This window comes from Oncorhynchus mykiss, chromosome 20 (assembly GCF_013265735.2).
Source record: "Oncorhynchus mykiss isolate Arlee chromosome 20, USDA_OmykA_1.1, whole genome shotgun sequence".
In the NCBI taxonomy this organism is placed as follows: Eukaryota; Metazoa; Chordata; class Actinopteri; order Salmoniformes; family Salmonidae; genus Oncorhynchus; species Oncorhynchus mykiss.
In genome coordinates this window covers 12,681,744-12,701,047 of record NC_048584.1, presented here as the reverse complement: position 1 = coordinate 12,701,047, position 19,304 = coordinate 12,681,744, and the positions used below count along the sequence as shown (strand labels likewise).

The window sequence follows — 19,304 nt, the reverse complement described above, 5'->3', positions numbered from 1 at the left end:
GAAGACTGATCAGAGATGCAGCCAAGAGGCCCATGATCACTCTGGATGAACTGCAGAGATCTACAGCTGAGGTGGGAGACTCTGTCCATAGGACAACAATCAGTCGTATATTGCACAAATCTGGCCTTTATGGAAGAGTGGCAAGAAGAAAGACATTTCTTAAAGATATCCATGAAAAGTGTCGTTTAAAGTTTGCCACAAGCCACCTGGGAGACACACCAAACATGTGGAAGAAGGTGCTCTGGTCAGATGAAACCAAAATTGAACTTTTTGGCAACAATGCAAAACGTTATGTTTGGCGTAAAAGCAACACAGCTGAACACACCATCCCCACTGTCAAACATGGTGGTGGCAGCATCATGGTTTGGGCCTGCTTTTCTTCAGCAGGGACAGGGAAGATGGTTAAAATTGATGGGAAGATGGATGGAGCCAAATACAGGACCATTCTGGATGGAGTCGTCAAAAGACCTGAGACTGGGACGGAGATTTGTCTTCCAACAAGACAATGATCCAAAACATAAAGCAAAATCTACAATGGAATGGTTCAAAAATAAACATATCCAGGTGTTAGAATGGCCAAGTCAAAGTCCAGACCTGAATCCAATCGGGAATCTGTGGAAAGAACTGAAAACTGCTGTTCACAAATGCTCTCCATCCAACCTCACTGAGCTCGAGCTGTTTTGCAAGGAGGAATGGGAAAAAATTTCAGTCTCTCGATGTGCAAAACTGATAGAGACATACCCCAAGCGACTTACAGCTGTAATCGCAGCAAAAGGTGGCGCTACAAAGTATTAACTTAAGGGGGCTGAATAATTTTGCATGCCCAATTTTTCAGTTTTTGATTTGTTAAAAAGGTTTGAAATATCCAATAAATGTCGTTCCACTTCATGATTGTGTCCCACTTGTTGTTGATTCTTCACAAAAAAATAAAGTTTTATATCTTTATGTTTGAAGCCTGAAATGTGGCAAAAGGTCGCAAAGTTCAAGGGGGCCGAATACTTTCGCAAGGCACTGTAAGTATCAAAAGTATAAATAATTTCAAATTCCTTATATTAAGCAAACCAGACTGCACGATTTTCTAGTTTTTTAAATTTACGGATAGCCAGGGTTCCCACTCCAACACTCAGACATAATTTACAAAGAAAGTATGTGTTTAGTCATTCCGCCAGATCGGATGTAGTAGGAATTACCAGGGATATTGTCTTTAAGTGCGTGAATTAGACAATTTTCCTGTCCTGCTAAGCATTGAAATGTATCGAGTACTTTTGGGTGTCAGGGAAAATCTATGGAGAAGAAAGTATATATTTTCTTAAGGAATGTAGTGGAGTAAAAGTAAAAATGGTCAAAAATATAATTAGTAAAGTACATATACCCCAAAAAACTACTTAAGAGTTACTTTCAAGTACTTAAGTAAACATACTTAAAGTACTTTACACCACTGCTTCATGCAGTTCTCACTTTGATCTCAAAACAAGCGCATCTACTCATGACTGCTCATGCTGTCCAGTTCAAATGAATGATCCAAATATGGCTATGTCTATTTGCATATAGGCCTACTGCAGCTCTGATTGGTTATGGCGCACCGGTCTGTGTTGAGTACAGGCCTGAATCATGGAGAATACTCTAGAAAGTTAAGTGAAATTCAATCTCGTGATTCTCTGTGCGGGCTGATATTTCATCTGTGTGGCAGTCCGAGGTGCAGCTCAGTTTAGAGGGAAAATTGCCCCTAAAAAAATGTAATTATTAGTCCAAACCTGTTGTTTATGAAGCATGTGACAAATATAATTTGATTTGATTTTGATTTACAGTACTCTGCACTCCCCCAAAATATCTTATGCTCTGTACTTTTCTCCTCTTTGATGTTGGCACCTCCATTACGGGCAAAGCTACTTTTTCTGTAGGGTGAACACTGACTCACTAAGTGCTGCTCATCTAAAACTGCAGTTCAAAAGGGAAAGATCACCATACTGTGCTTTTGTTGCAAGCTTAGGTAGCTAGCTAACGTTAGCCTAGCAAAAATAGCCAACCTAACATTGCATGCATCAGTATCACTTGGTATAACACTCTTTTTACACAATGTTATCTCATCACCAATAGTTCGCTAGTTACACAACAACATAGGAATACATGTATAAAATGTTAATTAACTTTTACTCGTTTTAATCTTTCCAAACATGTAGCTACCTCGCCTCAGCAAACACCACAAAGAGAAAGAGAGAGAGGGGGATAGTGCGTGCTGCTGAACTGTTAATGCAGACTAAAGCAATACATGCAGACCAATGAAAAGGGTCCGTCTCCCCCCAGCTCAAGCTACGTGCCTGCACAGTCCCATACTAACATGTGTACTGTGTTGTGATTGAAGCTCCTCTAGGCAGCTTCATTGGGAACCGTCTCTCGTGCCGCATCGCTGTGATCCTTGGGGGCTTCCTGTCCTCCATCGGCCTGGTCCTCAGCTCTTTCGCTACCAGCCTGGAGTACCTGTACCTCAGCCTGGGGGTCCTCACAGGTGGGTCCTCCCTGACATCCTCAGACAGGCACCTAAAAGGGCAACTGCAGTATCATGAGGAACCCCTATAAATCACACGTCATATAATTCAGGGATACTGGGTAGACATACTGTACCAAAAACATGCCCTAGTATGGATCATGGCATACCAACAACCACCTTTTCCTCTTTTGATTTTCAGGTATTGGATTTTCCCTCTGTTACACCCCTGCCATTGCCATGGTGGGGTCATATTTCTGTGAGAGGAAAGCCCTGGCATACGGGATCGCCATGTCAGGTAGTGGCATCGGGACCTTCATCCTGGCCCCTGTGGTCCAGCTGCTCATAGAGCACTACTCCTGGCGCGGGGCCCTACTCATCCTGGGGGGCGTTGTCTCCAATCTGTGTGTCTGTGGGGCCTTACTGCGCCCTATCACTCTGAAAGAAGAAGAGGAGGCCCATGGTCCGGTCCCGTTGGATACTGACTGTGGATATAGGGTCAAAGCTCAGGTGGTGAGCACGTTAGAGGAACCTCTGGCGATTAACAACAGCAAAGACAGCCGCTGCTTCAAGTCTATGCAGGAGTACCGCTTCCTGCTGATGCCGGACTTCCTGATGCTGGCGGTGAGCTTCTTGTTCCTAGCCAGCGGCTGCAGCCTGCCATTTGTCTACCTTGTGCCCTACGCACTGGATGTGGGCGTAAGCCACCACCAGGCCGCCTTCCTCATGTCTATCCTGGGGGTCATAGACATCGTGGGGAACATCACCTTCGGCTGGCTCGTAGACAGGAGGTAGGCCTGAGTTAAGATTTTGTTCCATTGAACATGCCACCACAACAAGGGTATTTTAATTCCATGAAGAGTGCCTCTGTCCCGCCTTGCTCTTTGATAGGCCCGCAATTCCTTTATTTGGACTGGAAGACAGGTCCAAAACATACCTGTATTTGTTGAGTTGTGTCTTTCTGTAGGTCTTCCTCTGCAACATTCCACTTGGAGTTTGTATGAAATCAGAAGCCATGCTTTAACATAAATACAGATCCAGCCTTTTCTTATTCAGTTTTCACTTGGTTTTTGCAGTGTCACTTTTTACTGAACTGTCACCTAGTTTTTGTAGTCTCACCTTTTTAAGCAAGGATCTGTTCCTGTTCCTGTTCCTGTTCCTGTCGGTTTTCGCTCCAACGCTGATCTAGTGCACCTGATTCTAATACTTAGCTGATTGAAGCTGAATCAGGTTAGTTACAACTGAGGTTAGATTGAAAACCTACAGGAAGGTAGCTCTCCAGGAACAGGGTTGGAGAGCCCTGCTCTAAGAAATGGAGCTGTTACCCAATTTTATCTTGAAGGTGAAAACAGCTGGTTTCATCAAAGAAGTCACACTTCTAAGAAAACCCACATTAATTTCACATGATCACGTGAATTGTTCCAAAAACACATTTTCATGTGATCACATCTGATCTTATGTGAAGTTAATGTGATAACGTGATTTTCCACCTTAAATCATGAAGTTTTTCTGTAAGGACATGAACAGTTGAGCCGCAGATCATTCAGATGGTCAATATGGGAAATATCCCACCTGGCACAGACGTCAAGTCAACGTCTAGTGCACGTTGGTTCAATGTAATTTCATTGAAATGACGTGGAAACGACGTTGATTCAACCATTGTGCCCAGTAGGATGTGTTTTTAGACTGATTGTATGCCCTCTTCTTCTCCCCCCCCCCCAGGTGCCTGAAGAAGTATCGTAATGTGTGCTACATGATTGCAGTGGGCATGGAGGGACTTTGCTGCCTCTTCATCCCTCTCCTGCGGACGTTCGCCCTGCTGGTGCCTTTCTCTGTGCTTTATGGGTACTTCGATGGCGCCTACGTGGCCCTCATACCTGTGGTGACCTCAGACATTGTGGGGACAACTAACCTCTCCTCCGCTCTGGGGATTGTGTACTTCCTACATGCCATTCCTTACCTGCTCAGCCCTCCAATAGGAGGTGAGTGTCCTTGTGTTGAAAGGAAAAAGATTAAGTACTAACCGTTCATAGCACAGGAGGTGAACAAAAGATATGGGAGTAAATGTCCACGCGTTGTTTGCTGATCGCAAAAGTGGTCTTTATGAAAGCTTTTACTGGTAAAAAAAGCCGTGTTTGGGCCATTGTTATTGCTTCACTAAAAGCTTTGCCAAATACCACATTTGCGAGCAGCAAACAATGAGCAGACATTTACCTCCCACTGGGCACAGATGTCAATTCAACATCTATTCCACGTGGACACAAAGTTGATTTAACCATTGTGTGCCCAGTGGGCTTCTTTCTAGACCTCTCATCAGGTAGAGCAAGCCTGCTGGTCTCTTTGAGAAAATTATAACAGCAAACAATGTCACTTATAGTATATTATGTCATTCATAAGTGACCCGCTTATTCAGTCCTGATTCTGAATTTTAGGAGATTAAACCATTCCGGGAAACCGGCCTGAAGAGTACACCATGGATGTTAGATATTCACATTATGTAAAATGTTTTTTTTTGTCTTTTGTCTTGGATGCAAAAATTGTGCATTAAGTGCACCAATAGCTTGTTAAATTACCCACCAGTGTACTTTTACTGATTTAAAAATGATTTATTTTGTATTTATTAACACATGCATTATAGTCAGCAAGTCCTCCATCCATCAAGTTAAAGCCTAAGTGAATGTTCATATCTCCTTCCTCCTCCTCCCTCCGCAGGCTGGCTAGTTGACACCACAGGCACCTACACGGCCACCTTCTTCCTCAGTGGCTTTGCCCTCATCTCCAGCTCGCTGGTCATCAGCACAGTGACTGGGATACGCCACTGTCGCAGGACCCAAAAGCACAGAAAAAACAATAAAGACACAGACCCCAAACAGGATCCTTGTCAAGGCAGCCGATCAGACTTCTACATAGCCTCAAGTAAAGATGTGAACCCTTCAACCAACACAGCAAATTCTTAACATTGGACGCTTTTGTGTAGTTTTGCATTTGTTTTGTTGGAATACCAAAGTATATTGAAGATTATGAGAAACGATGGTCAATTGGTACACATAATCTAGCGTGGTAGTTCAAGTTTGGGATTGATTTTCCTCAGAATGAGCCATTATAAACGGACACTTAAATGGAATGTAAAGAATTCCGCCGGAACCAGAACAGCTTCAGTTGAAATATGGAATTTTCCTTCTGATCTGTCTATCAAAGCTGTGATATTATTGCTCATTTTATGTGCCTTTCTCTTTCAGGGTTTCCATGTCTGTCAATCCAAATGTAACGGAAGAAGTTGATCATTTTCAATATCTGAAGATTCAGACAGGGTGTTTGTAATAGATTATTTCTGAAGACAACAGTCTTCCAGTTGTTTCGTAAATACTTGATATTGACATGGGAGGTCAGCCATAGTCTTTCACTCCTTTGTGAACGACTATGATCTATTGAAATGAATGATAATGGGAACTTCCTTCAGACTGGAACTTAGAAGTTAATAATGAATGAGTCATTATTCATTTATAAAGGTATTTGCATTTTCATACCAATTTCCTATACAATAATTGATGACATTAAAAGACAGGATGATTTGCTTTACATGTGTACACCAAATGTATAGTTTTGTAAAGATATACAAAATGTATTATTTCATTGCCACTTGTTACTTTGTAGTTACACCAGAGGGCTAGGAGGACAATTATCTTGTTCCATATTAGAACAACCCTTGTCCTGACCTCTCTGAGCTTAACGTAAAAGCTATAGGCCATCTCAGCCATATGACTTCAAAACACACATTGGATCCACTTAGAAAAAAAGGTGTTATCTACACTGATAACTATATAGAAACACAACATGTAAAGTGTTGGTTCCATGTTCCATACTCACAAAAAAAAGCTTATTTCTCTTAAATGTACATCCCTGTTAGTAAGCATTTCTCCTTTGCCAACATAATCCATCAACTTGACAGGTGAGGCATATCAGGAAAAGGAGATACCTAGTCAGTTGTACAACTGAATGCATTCAACTGAAAAGTGTCTTCCGCATTTAATCCAACCCCTCAAGAGGCTGATTGAACAGTGTGATACTTACATAGGTGCGCCTTGTGTTGGAGACAATAAAAGTCTACTATAAAATGTGCAGTTTTGTCACAATGCCACAGATGTCTCAAGTTTTGAGGGAGCGTGCAATTGGCCTACTGACTGCAGCAATGTCCACCAGATCTATTGCTAGAGACTAGAATTTTCATTTCACTACCATAAGCCGCCTCCAATGTCTTTTTAGAGAATTTGACACTACATCCAACCAGCCTCACAACCGCAGACCACGTGTAACCACGCCAGCCACATCCAGCTTCTTCACATGCGAGATCGTCTGACACCAGCCACCCGGACAGCTGATGAATCTGTGAGTTTGCACAACCAAATAATTTCTGCACAAACTGTCAGAAACCATCTCAGGGAAGCTGTGGTCTTTACCAGGGTCTTGACATGACTGCAGTTCAGCATCGCAACCGACTTCAGATCCTGAGGCCCAATTGTCAAGCCATTCATTCTCCCCCATCACCTCATGTTTCGGCATGATAATGCACGGCCCCAAGGATCTGTACACAATTTCTGGAAGTTGAAAATGTCCCCAGTTCTTCCATGGCCTGTATACTCGACAGAAATGTCACACAATGAGCATGTTTGAGGTCCTCTGGATCGACGTGTACGACGACAGTGTGTTCCAGTTACCAACAATAGTCAAATAAAGGTTAAATAATTTAAATAAATAAATAACAGTAAATTCACACAGCCAATGAAGAAGAGTGGGACAACATTCCAAAAGACCACAATTAACAGCCTGATCAAGTCCATGCGAAGGGGATGTGTCGTACTGCATGAAGGAAATGGTGGTCACACAAGATAATGACTGGTTTTCTGATCACGCTCACTTTTTTTTTTAAGGTATCAGATGCATATATGTATTCCCAGTCATTGTGCATCCATATATTAGGGCCTAATGGATTTATTTAATTTGACTGATTTCCTTATATGAACTGTAACTCGGTAAAATCTTTGAAATTGTTGCATGTTGCGTTTATATTTTTGTTCAGTGTAGAACCTAAAAGAGTGTTTTACTGTCCCCATAAGAGAACCTTTTGAATAGCAATTTTTGGTTCCAGCTAGAACCCTTTTCAGTTCCATGTAGAACCTTTTCCACAGAGGGTTTAATGGAGTTAGATGAAAGGGGAGATGAAGGGGAGGTGTCCTGGTATCCTTGGATTAATTGCAAAGCCACCACTATGTCATTGTAGCTCAGTTGGTAGAGCATGGTGCCTGTAACACCAGGGTAGTATGTTCAATTCCAGCGACCATATGTAAAATGTATCCAACCATGACTGTAAGTCCCTTTGGATAGAAGCCTCTGCCAAATGGAATCTATCACAATTTAAATGTATTCTCTTACAATGTCCAGAAGAAACCTACGAATTTATGTTGATATTTCTTTAAATAAAATAATTTTTTTAAATCATACAGTAGTGGAAATATAGCCATTTGTGTATTGTAAGTGTATTGTAAATAAAAGTGCAGTAAAAGCCTATTAACCTAAAAGCACATATAGAATACAATAATATACATTTCACAACTATATCTTCAAATGACACAAACCATATTTCCACACAGAAACATACAGTTTTCATAACCATCATAAGTGCAAGATCTTCATAAATACATCTGCACAACTAATGTGAGACAAGGTGAAATAAAAAAAAACATAATTGAAAAGGCTCACTCACGGTTAAAAATGCTTTGTTTTATTTAAACAAGGTTATATTTTAACATGGCCTCTCCTATTATTGCTATGCAGATTACACTCAACTACTTTCCTCCTTCCCCCCCTTCTGACACTCAGGTGGCGACACGCATCTCCGCATGCCTGAAAGATATCTCAACTTGGATGTCGGCCCACCACCTCAAGCTCACCCTCAACAAGACAGAACTGCTCTTTCTCCAGGGGAAGGCCTGCCCGCGCAAAGACCTATCCATCACGGTTAACAACTCCACAGTGTCGACCTCCCAGAGTGCAAAGAACCTTGGCGTGTCTGTGGACAACACCCTATCATTCTCTGCAAACATCAAAGCAGTGACCCGCTCCTGCAGGTTCATGCTCGACAACATACACTACCAGTCAGAAGTTTTAGAACACCTTCTCATTCAAGGGTTTTTCTTTATTTTTACTATTTTCTACATTGTAGAATAATAGTGAAGCCATCAAAACTATGAAAGAACACATTTCTTTATTTTTCTATTTCACCTTTATTTAACCAGGTAGGCCAGTTGAGAACAAGTTCTCATGTACAACTGCAACCTGGCCAAGATCAAGCATAGCAGTGCAACACAAACAGAGTTACACATGGGATAAACAAGCGTACCGTCAATAACACAATATAAATACAAAAAGTTAAATAATAATAAGTCTATATACAGTGTGTGCAAATGGCATGAGGAGATAATGCAATAAATAGGCCATAGTAGCGAAGTAATTACAATTTAGCAAATTAACACTGGAGTGATAGATGTGCAGATGATTTGCAAGTAGAAATACTGAGGTGCAAAAGAGCAGAAAAGTAAATAAAAACAATATGGGGATGAGGTAGGTAGATTGGATGGGCTATTTACAGATGGGCTATGTACAGCTGCAGCGATCGGTTAGCTGTTCAGATAGCTGATGTTTAAAGTTAGTGAGGGAAATATAAGTCTCCAACCTCAGTGATTTTTGCAATTTGTTCCAGTCAGTGGCAGCAGAGAACTAGAAGGAAAGGTGACCAAAGAGGTGTTGGTTTTGGGGCTGACCAGTGAGATATACCTGCTGGAGCGCGTGCTATGGGTGGGTGTTGTTATCGTGACCAGTGAGCTGAGATAAGGTGGAGCTTTACCTAGCAAAGACATAGATGACCTGGAGCCAGTGGGTCTGGTGATGAATATGTAGCGAGGGACAGCCGACGAGAGCATATAGGTCGCAGTGGAGGGTGGTATATGGGGTTTTGGTGACAAAATGGATGGCAGTGTGATATACTGCATCCAGTTTGCTGAATAGAGTGTTGGAGGCTATTTTGTAAATGACATCGCCGAAGTCGAGGATCAGTAGGATGGTCAGTTTTACGAGGGTAAGTTTGGCAGCATGAGTGAAGGATGCTTTGTTGCGAAATAGGAAACCAATTCTAGATTGAAATTTTGGATTGGAGATGTTTAATATGAGTCTGGAAGGAGAGTTTACAGTCTAGCCAGACACCTAGGTATTTGTAGTTGTCCACATATTCTAAGTCAGAACCGTCCAGAGTAGTGATGCTAGTCGGGCGGGGGCAGCGGTTGAAAAGCATCCATTTAGTTTTACTAGCGTTTAAGAGCAGTTGGAGGCCACAAAAGGAGTGTTGTATGGCATTGAAGCGTGTTTGGAGGTTTGTAAACACAGTGTCCAAAGAAGGGCCAGATGTATACAGAATGGTGTTGTCTGCGTAGATGTGGATCAGGGAATCACCCGCAGCAAGAGCGGCATCGTTGATATATACAGAGAAAAGAGTCGGCCCGAGAATTGAACCCTGTGGAACCCCCATAGAGACTGCCAGAGGTCTGGACAACAGGCCCTCCGATTCGACACACTGAACTCTATTTGAGAAGTAGTTGGTTAATCAGGCGAGGCAGTCATTTGAGAAACCAAGGCTGTTGAGTCTGCCGATAAGAATGCGGTGATGGACAGAGTTGAAAGCCTTGGCCAGGTAGCTGAAGACGGCTGCACAGTACTGTCGCTTATCGATGGTGGTTATGATATCGTTTAGTACCTTAAGCTTGGCTGAGGGTCACCCGTGACCAGCTCAGGAACCGGATTCCACAGCGGAGAAAGTATGGTGGGATTCGAAATTATCAGTGATCTGTTTATTAACTTGGCTTTCGAAGACTTTAGAAAGGCAGGGCAGGATGAATATAGGTCTGTAAGAGATTGGGTCTAGAGAGTAAACCCCTTTGAAGAGGGGGATGACCACGGAAGCTTTCCACTCTTTGGGGATCTCGGACGATATGAAAGAGAGGTTGAACAGACTGGTGATAAGGGATGCAACAATGGCGGTGGATAATTTTAGAAAGAGAGGGTCCTGATTGTCTAGCCCAGCTAATTTGTACGGGTCCAGGTTTTGCAGATCTTTCAGAACATCTGCTATCTGGATTTGGGTGAAGGAGAAACTGGGGATGCTTGGGCAAGTAGCTGCGGGGTGTGTGCAGCTGTTGGCCGGGGATGGGGTAGCCAGGAGGAAAGCATGGCCAGCCGTAGAGAAATGCTTATTGAAATTCTCGATTATCGTGGATTTATCGGTGGTGACAGTGTTACCAAGCCTCAGTGCAGTGGGCAGCTGGGAGGAGGTGCTCTTATTATCCATGGACTTTACAGTGTCCCAAAACTTTTTGGAGTAATAACTACAGGATGCAAATTTCTGTTTGAAAAAGCTAGCCTTTGCTTTCCTGACTGACTGCGTGTAATGGTTCCTAACTTCCCTGAAAAGTTGCATATCGCGGGACTATTCGATGCTAGTGCAGTCCGCCACAGGATGTTTTTGTGCTGGTTGAGGGAAGTCAGGTCTGGAGTGAACCAAGGGCTATATCTTTTCTTAGTTGTACATTTTAAAGGGGCATGGTAATTTAAGATGGTGATGGAAATTACTTTAAAAAAACGACCAGACATCCTCTACTGACAGGACCTACTGAGGTCAATATCCTTCCAGGAAACCCGGGTCAGGTCAATTAGAAAGGCCTGCTCGCTGAAGTGTTTTAGGGAGCGTTTGACAGTGATGAGGGGTGGTCGTTTGACTGCAAAACCCATAGTGAATGCAGGCAATGAGACAGTGATGGCTGAGATCCTGATTGAAAACAGCAGAGGTATATTTGGAGGGCAAGTTGGTCAGGATAATATCTATGAGGGTGCCCATGTTTGCAGATTTAGGGTTGTACCTGGTAGGTTCCTTGATAATTTGTGTGAGATTGAGGGCATCTAGCTTAGATTGTAGGACTACCAGGGTGTTAAGCATATCCCAGTTTAGGTCACCTAACAGAACAAACTCTGAAGATAGATGGGTGGCAGTCAATTCACATATGGTGTCCAGGGCACAGCTGGGAGCTGAGGGGGGTCTATAACAGGCGGCAACAGTGAGGAACTTATTTCTGGAGAAATTATTTTTTTAAATTAGAAGTTTTCGAACTGTTTGGGCATAGACCTGGAATGTATGACAGAACTTTGCAGGCTAACTCTTCCCCCTTTGGCAGTTCTATCTTGACGGAAAATGTGGTAGTTGGGGATGGAAATCTTTTGGTGACCTTCCTAAACCAGGATTCAGACATGGCAAGGACATCAGGGTTGGCGGAGTGTGCTAAAGCAGTGAGTAAAACAAACTTAGGGAGGAGGCTTCTGATGTTAACATGCATGAAACCAAGGCTTTTGCGGTTACAGAAGTCAACAAATGAGAGCGCCTGGGGACATGCAGGGCCTGGGTTAACCTCCACATCACCTGAGGAACAGAGGAGGAGTAGGATAAGGGTACGGCTAAAGGCTATCAAAACTGGTCGTCTAGTGCGTTGGGGAAAGAGAATAAAAGGAGCAGATTTCTGTGTGTGGTAGGATAGATTCAGGGCATAATGTACAGACGGGTGTGGTAGGGTGTGGGTACAGTGGAGGTAAACCTAGGCATTGACTGACGATAAGAGAGGTTGCATCTCTGGACGCACTAGTTATGCAGGCTGAGGTCACCGCATGTGTTTGGAGGTGGGATAAAAGAGCTGTCTGAGGCATGTTGAGTGGGACTAGAGGCTCATATGGAATCATGTAGTAAGCAAAGAAGTGTTAAACAAATCAAAATATATTTTATATTTGAGATTCTTCAAATAGCCACCCTTTGCCTTGATGACAGCTTTGCACACACTAGTTATTTTCTCAACCAGCTGCATGAGGTAGTCACCTGTAATGCATTTCAATTAACAAGTGTGCTTTATTAAAAGTTAATTTGTAGAATTTCTTTCCTTCTTAATGTGTTTGAGCCAATCGTGTTGTGACAAGGTAGGGGGGGGGGGTATACAGAGGATAGCCTTATTTGGTTAAAGACCTAGTCCATATTATGTTAAGAACAGCTCAAATAAGCAAAGAGATACGACAATCCATTACTTTAAGACATGAAGGTCAGTCAATACGGAACACTTCAAGAACTTTGAACGTTTTTTTGTGTGCAGTCGCAAAAACCATCAATCGCTATAATGAAACTGGCTCTCATGAGGACCACCACAAGAATGGAAGACCAAGAGTTACCTCTGCTGCAGAAGATAAGTTCATTAGAGTTACCAGCCTCAGAAATTGCAGCTCAAATAAATGCTTCACAGAGTACACGTAACAGACACGTTCTCAACATCAACTGTTCCCCAGGCGCCGAAGACATAGATGTCGATTAAGGCAGCCCCCTGCACCTCTGATTCAGAAGGGTTAGGTTAAATGCGGATGACACATTTCAGTTGAAGGCATTCAGTTGTACAACTGTCTAGGTGTCCCCCTTTCCCTGTTCAGAGGAGACCATGTGAATCAGGCCTTCATGGTCGAATTGCTGCAAATAAACCACTACTAAAGGACACCAATAAGAAGAAGAGACTTGCTTGGGCCAAGAAACATGAGCAATGGACGTTAGCCTGGTGGAAATTTGTCCTTTGGTCTGGAGTCCAAATTTGAGATTTTTGGTTCCAACCGCCGCGTCTTTGTGAGATGCAGTGTGGGGGAACAGATGATTTGTTGGGGAATAATCAGAATTGGTTGGTAACATAGGTAAGATGTTTTATATTCATCATATGTTTGTAAGTTACTTCTCATCAGAATGTTATTTTTGTATAATACTGTGGCAGGGTTGCAGTATCTGTTCTATGTCAAGACTAAGTTGTTTGGGCCGGAGAGAGGGGAGAGGTCAAGCGTGTATCTCTTGGCTCCACAATGTCTGTGTGCCAGTCAGTGTGTCTCTGTGATCTTGTCAAGATAGGATGGATTTGATATATGCCTGTTGATATGGAGGATTGGTTTATGGTTCTGAGTTTGAGAAAATAACATGTTTTAGGAGACAAAGCTGAACGATGAATTATGCTGATGCTGTCTTATCCTGTGTGTGTTTTTGCTATAAAGGATCTCAGTTGAAATGTGGAAGGGACTCTCAGAGAATTCATTGATAGACACTGAATTGATCTGAGAGTCACAGGGTTGTGATAGAGCTCATATAATTAAAGATGGACTTTGATAACTAACTCTGACTTGTGTGTGGTTTGCTCTCATGATTTGGTAAATAGAGGAAATTTCCACGACATTTGGCGACGAGGAGGGGATGTGAATCTTCACTCGGTGACCGTTCCTGACGATCTAGGTAAATAAATTGTGCACGAGGGATCCCCCAAACTTGGGATCTCAGGGAAACCACACTTCGGGAAGAAGCAGATGGACCAACCTTTGATCTAAGAGGAAGCGAGCCGAGTGGATACCACATCTCGAACTGAGTTTTTTTTTTCAAGAAAAAGGTGAGCGAACCACACACAGATTTAAAGTCAAGTTTTTTAATTATGCCTGTTACGTATACTCTGAGCGTGAATTCCTTTGTAAGGAAGGCACCTTGGCGGCGTAAGCAGGGCAGAGTCAGAGGAGAAATAAATGTATGGATGAGCAATGTCAGTGCGGCATAGGCTACCTCCAGGCTGTGTAAGGGCTATTTTACCAAGAAGGAGAGTGATGGAGTGCTGCATCAGATGACCTGGCCTCCACAATCCCTCGACCTCAACCAAATTGACATGGTTTGGGAAGAGTTGTACCGCAGAGTGAACGAAAAGCAGCCAACAAGTGCTTAGAATATGTGGGAACTCCTTCAAGACTGTTGGAAAGTCATTCCAGGTGAAGCTGGTTGAGAGAACGCCAAGAGTGTGCAAAGCTTTCATCAAGGCAAAGGGTGGCTATTTCAAGAATCTCAAATATATATTTAGCTTACTACATGATTCCATGTGTTATTTCATAGTTTTGATGTCTTCACTATTATTCTACAAAGTAGAAAAAAGTTCAAATAAAGAAAAACCCTTGAATGAGTAGGTTTTTTGACTGGTAGTGTACTTAGAGTACAAACCTACCTCACACAGGAAGCGGCACAGGTCCTAATCCAGGCACTTGTCATCTCCAGTCTGGACTACTGCATCTCGCTGTTGGCTGGGCTCCCTGCTTGTGCCATCGAACTCTTGCAACTTCTCCAGAACGCATCAGCCCGCCTGGTTTTCAACCTTCCCAAGTTCTCTCATGTGACCCTGCTCCTCCGCACACTACACTGGCTTCCAGTTGAAGCTCACATCCACTACAAGACCATGGCACTTACCTACAGAACAGCAAGAGAAACTGCCCCTCCCTACCTTTAGGCTATGTTCAAACCCTACACCCCAACCCAAGCACTGCCACCTCAGATCTCATGGCCCTCCCGTAGGCACCTCCCACTCAGCCCAGTCCAAGATATTCTATGTCCAGGCACCCCAACGGTGGAACAAGCTTCCTTCTAACGATAGGACAGCAGAGTCCCGCCGATCTTCTGAAAACATCTGAAACCCTACCTCTTCAGTATCTTAACTAATCCACCCCCCAAAAAACACTTAACCAGCACTTTAAATTGCACACTTCTAGCTCTGACTCTACTGATAGCTACGTTGAGTACAAATGTACTTTCTATGCCTGTGATATGTGGTTGTCCCACTTTGCTATCTTAGGTTGGATGCACTAACTGTAAATCGCTCTGGATAAGAGAGTCTGCTATATGACTAAAATAAAAAAAATAGTAAATGCTAAAATATTAACAAGTTGGCCTTTGGTTGTCACTGGCCTAACAAAGAGAAGGGGCCCTTTGATATCCATAGTTTTGCTTAGCCTTGTTTTTTTTCAAATACCTAACATTCAACATGTATTCTATAGTAATGGTTTAACATCGATTATAAATCCTGCAGGTTTAAATATACTGTCTTCACAATTGTTTTACTGGTTCCATTTCTGTATTTTACCACTAGGTGAAGACAGTCCACAGTACCCCTCACCCTGAGGACCAACATGTATAGTTTGCCACATACTCTTTCATTAGCACCGCCAGCTGAAGAGTTTTCTCCTCAATTGTCAGTGGTGTAAAGTACTTCAGTAAAAAATACTTTAACATAATCCTTAGTCGTTTTTTGGGGTATCTGTACATTACTATTTATATTTTTGACTACTTTTACTTTACTACTTTCCTAAATAAAATGATGTACTTTATACTCAATACATTTTATCCTGACACCCAAAAGTACTTGTTACATTTGGAATGTTTAGCAGGACAGAAATTAGTCCAATTTGCACACTTATCAAGAGAACGTCCCTGGTCATCCCTACTGCCTCTGATCTGGCGGACTCACTAAACACAAATGCTTTGTTTGTAAATTATGTCTGAGTGCTAGATTGTGACCCTGGCTATCCGTAAATAAAAAAAACTAGATAATTGTGCCATCTGGATTCCTTAATATAAAGGATTTTTTTATTATTTATACTTTCACTTTTGATACTTAAGTATATTTTAGCAACTACATTTACTTTTGATACTTAAAACCTCTTAGAACTACCCATCCCGGATCTGGGAGAATTGTCATCAACTACACTAATTAGCATAGCGCAACGGTCAAAAAATATTACTAGAAAATATTCATATTCATGAAATCACAAGTGAAATATAGTGAAACACAGCTTAGCCTTTTGTTAATCACCCTGTCATCTCAGATTTTGAAATTATGCTTTACAGCCAAAGCAAGACAAGCGTTTGTGTAAGTTTATCGATAACCTAGCATAGCATTATGTCCAGCTAGCAGCAGGAAGCTTGGTCACGAAAATCAGAAAAGCAATCAAATGAATTGTTTACCTTTGATGAGCTTCGGATGTTTTCACTCACGAGACTCCCAGTTAGACAGCAAATGTTCCTTTTGTTCCATAAAGATTATTTTTATACCCATAATACCTCCATTTGTTGGTCATGATATGTTGAGAAATCCACCGGAAAAAGCGGTCACAACAACACCAAAAAAATTCCAAATGATATCCATAATATCGACAGAAACATGGCAAACGTTTTTTATAATCAATCCTCAAGGTGTTTTTCAAATAGCTATTCGATAATATATCAACCAGGACAATTGGCTTTTCAGTTGGAGCGAGAGGAAAAATGACTACCTCTGTCTTTTACGCAAGAATCACTCGGAGAGCCCTCAGCTGGCCACTTACGCAATGTAGTCGTTTACGCTCATTCTTCAACATAAAGGCGTGAATCTACGTCAAAATGCTGTAGACACCTTAGGGAATACGTAGAAAAAGGAATCTGGTTGATATCCCTTTCAATGGCCAATAGGGGTGCATAGGAACACAACGGTTTCAAAACACGAGTCACTTCCTGATTGGATTTGTCTTAGGCTTTCGCCTGCAATATCAGTTCTGTTATACTCACAGACAATATTTTTACAGTTTTGGAAACTTTAGAGTGTTTTCTATCCTAAGCTATCAATTGTATGCATATTCTAGCATCTGGTCCTGAGAAATAGCCCGTTTACTTTGGGCACGTTATTTTTCCAAAAATGAAAATAGTGCCCCCTAGCTTCATTTAAAAGCTAATACTTTTAGATTTTTACTCAAGTAGTATTTTACTGGGTGTCTTTCACTTTTACTTGAGTCATTTTCTATTAAGGTATATTTACTTTTACTCAAGTATGAGAATTTAGTACTTTTTCCACCACTGTATATGATGTTGTTCATTCCTTTTGTGTGATTATTCGGATGAAAACCATTGAAGGCCGAAACTTTTATTTTTGAACCTTGCTTAATAAAACAAATATTTTGTTATGGTGTGCAAGTGTTGCGCCTTTTCCTTTTCAATAAATACATTGGCTAAAATATATATTTTTCAGCTATTATAAAAACACATCATTCTCTGCTCAGGGAGAATTTAAACTATGTCTAATAAAGTTGATGCATGCACCCTTGCAGGGATTTATTACTAGATCACTTTGTAAATGACTGTTTTACCCTGGTATGTTATTACTGCAGTGAGAGACGGAGTTCACGGTGCACAGAGAGGTATTTGTCATTCTCTGGCCTGCTGTTTCTCCCCCTGTTATTTTATACACAACCCCCAGGATACCACAGGCCTTTTCATCTGTGGCGTCTTTGGAGAAAGGATTCTCTGCGATCATCATCCGTTTCTGGATACATCTCTTCTCTTCAGCAGTGTCCTTCTGCAGCTCCAAAAACCTTTGTCGTGCTTGATGGCCAGAGGTTCACATTTGTTGTGATACTGGTGGAACTGGCCGGTGTGCAGGTTGACCACTTGCAGAATGGCAGTCCTGTCTAAGACTTTCTTGAACAGTTCCTCTGCATTGGCGGTGTCTTTATCCTCGCCGTAGTGCAGTGCCAGTTTAGCCGTGGCATAGGTGAAGGAGGACATCAGTAAAGTAGACATCTTCAGATGATAAATGCACTTACGGAGTAGCTGCTGGATCTCAGCACCCTTTTCATGGAAGCTTCCTAGCATAGAACGATATTTTTCCTCTTTTAGCAGAAAGCCAATTGATGATATATTATGGCAGACTGGCTTGTACGCTTTAGTGCTCCATTCAACAGATCAATGGACTTGCAAATGTGCTCCTGTTGGTCGGAGAAACTTCCCCACATATCGTGTCACATGCATGCAGTCTTGGGACATCTCCAGAGCTTTCTCCACTAGCTCCTCTGTCTCCCCAAATATTTTATAGACAGACAGTTTCAGGCCCAGTAGGACCATCAGGACTGCGTCTTGTGGGTTGATATTTAGGGCACGTCTCAGCTGTTTGATAGCTGGCGAGTCAAAATTAAGAGCGCTCTTGTTCTGCATAGCCTACATTTCACTCACTCTCCTCAGGCTCCAGTTCCAGAGCTTTCTTGAAGCACGCTACAGCTTTGTCATAGTTGTTATAGGAGAACATGAGGTAGGTCCAGCCTTTCTCCCCGATAGACCTCAGGGTACAAGACAGATGTGGAACCAGAAACTTCTCCTTGATCTTCAGTTCTCTATGTAGCTCTGGCACTTGATGTAATCACCCACACATAACCAGGTGAGGTCTCCATAGGTGACACAGATGTTTCTCACAGTTCTCCCCATAGTGCTCCCTTCTGAGCTCCTCAGCCTTTAGCCAAATTAGCCACGGCCTCCTCTGGGTAACCCTTCAGATATTTGATGTTGGCAAGAAAGCTGAATGACCCTGCAACCCCTCCTTAGAGTAAAAAAAAAGGAACCTCTGACTCCTCTGAGTTGCTCGCTATGCAGTCTATGCTTCAAAATGTAAATTCTTAAACCCTTTACCTTGTACCTATGTTTATCCTCTGTTGTTGCATGCCTTTATTTGCTGAAATCTATACCTTTCAATAAAATGTTCATCCAAATAAATCTACAACCACTGACTGTTTCCATGTTGAGATTCAATTGGCACATGCAGCAATGAGGAAAGTCGGTGGTTGTTTTTGATGAACGTTTTAAACAAAGGCACCCTAGAGGTACATGGTTTAAGAATGTACTTTTTTGTTGTTGTTGAATTTCAGTAGTTACTATCTTGTCTCATCGCTACAACTCCCGTACGGGCTCGGCAGAGACAAAGGTCGAAAGCCATGCGTCCCCCGAAACACAACACAACCAAGCCGCACTGCTTCTTAACACGGCTCGCATCCAACCCGGAAGCCAGCCGCACCAGGAAACACCGTACTTTTTAGCGCCCACCAACACACA

General features: G+C 42.3%; 1 protein-coding gene across 3 annotated transcripts in view; it reads left to right on the top strand.

Moving 5' to 3' along the window:
* LOC110498992 (monocarboxylate transporter 12-B) overlaps positions 1-7,985 on the top strand; it is a 35,058-nt gene extending 27,073 nt beyond the window's left edge. For all 3 annotated transcript variants that reach the window (XM_036955832.1, XM_036955831.1, XM_021575764.2), the window contains 4 exons: positions 2,363-2,506; positions 2,688-3,276; positions 4,208-4,467; positions 5,198-7,985. In XM_036955832.1, the coding sequence (XP_036811727.1) occupies positions 2,363-2,506; positions 2,688-3,276; positions 4,208-4,467; positions 5,198-5,442 (1,238 nt within the window). In that variant the 3' untranslated portion in view covers positions 5,443-7,985. The remainder of the gene's footprint in view (positions 1-2,362; positions 2,507-2,687; positions 3,277-4,207; positions 4,468-5,197) is intronic.
* The last annotated feature ends 11,319 nt before the right edge of the window (positions 7,986-19,304 follow it).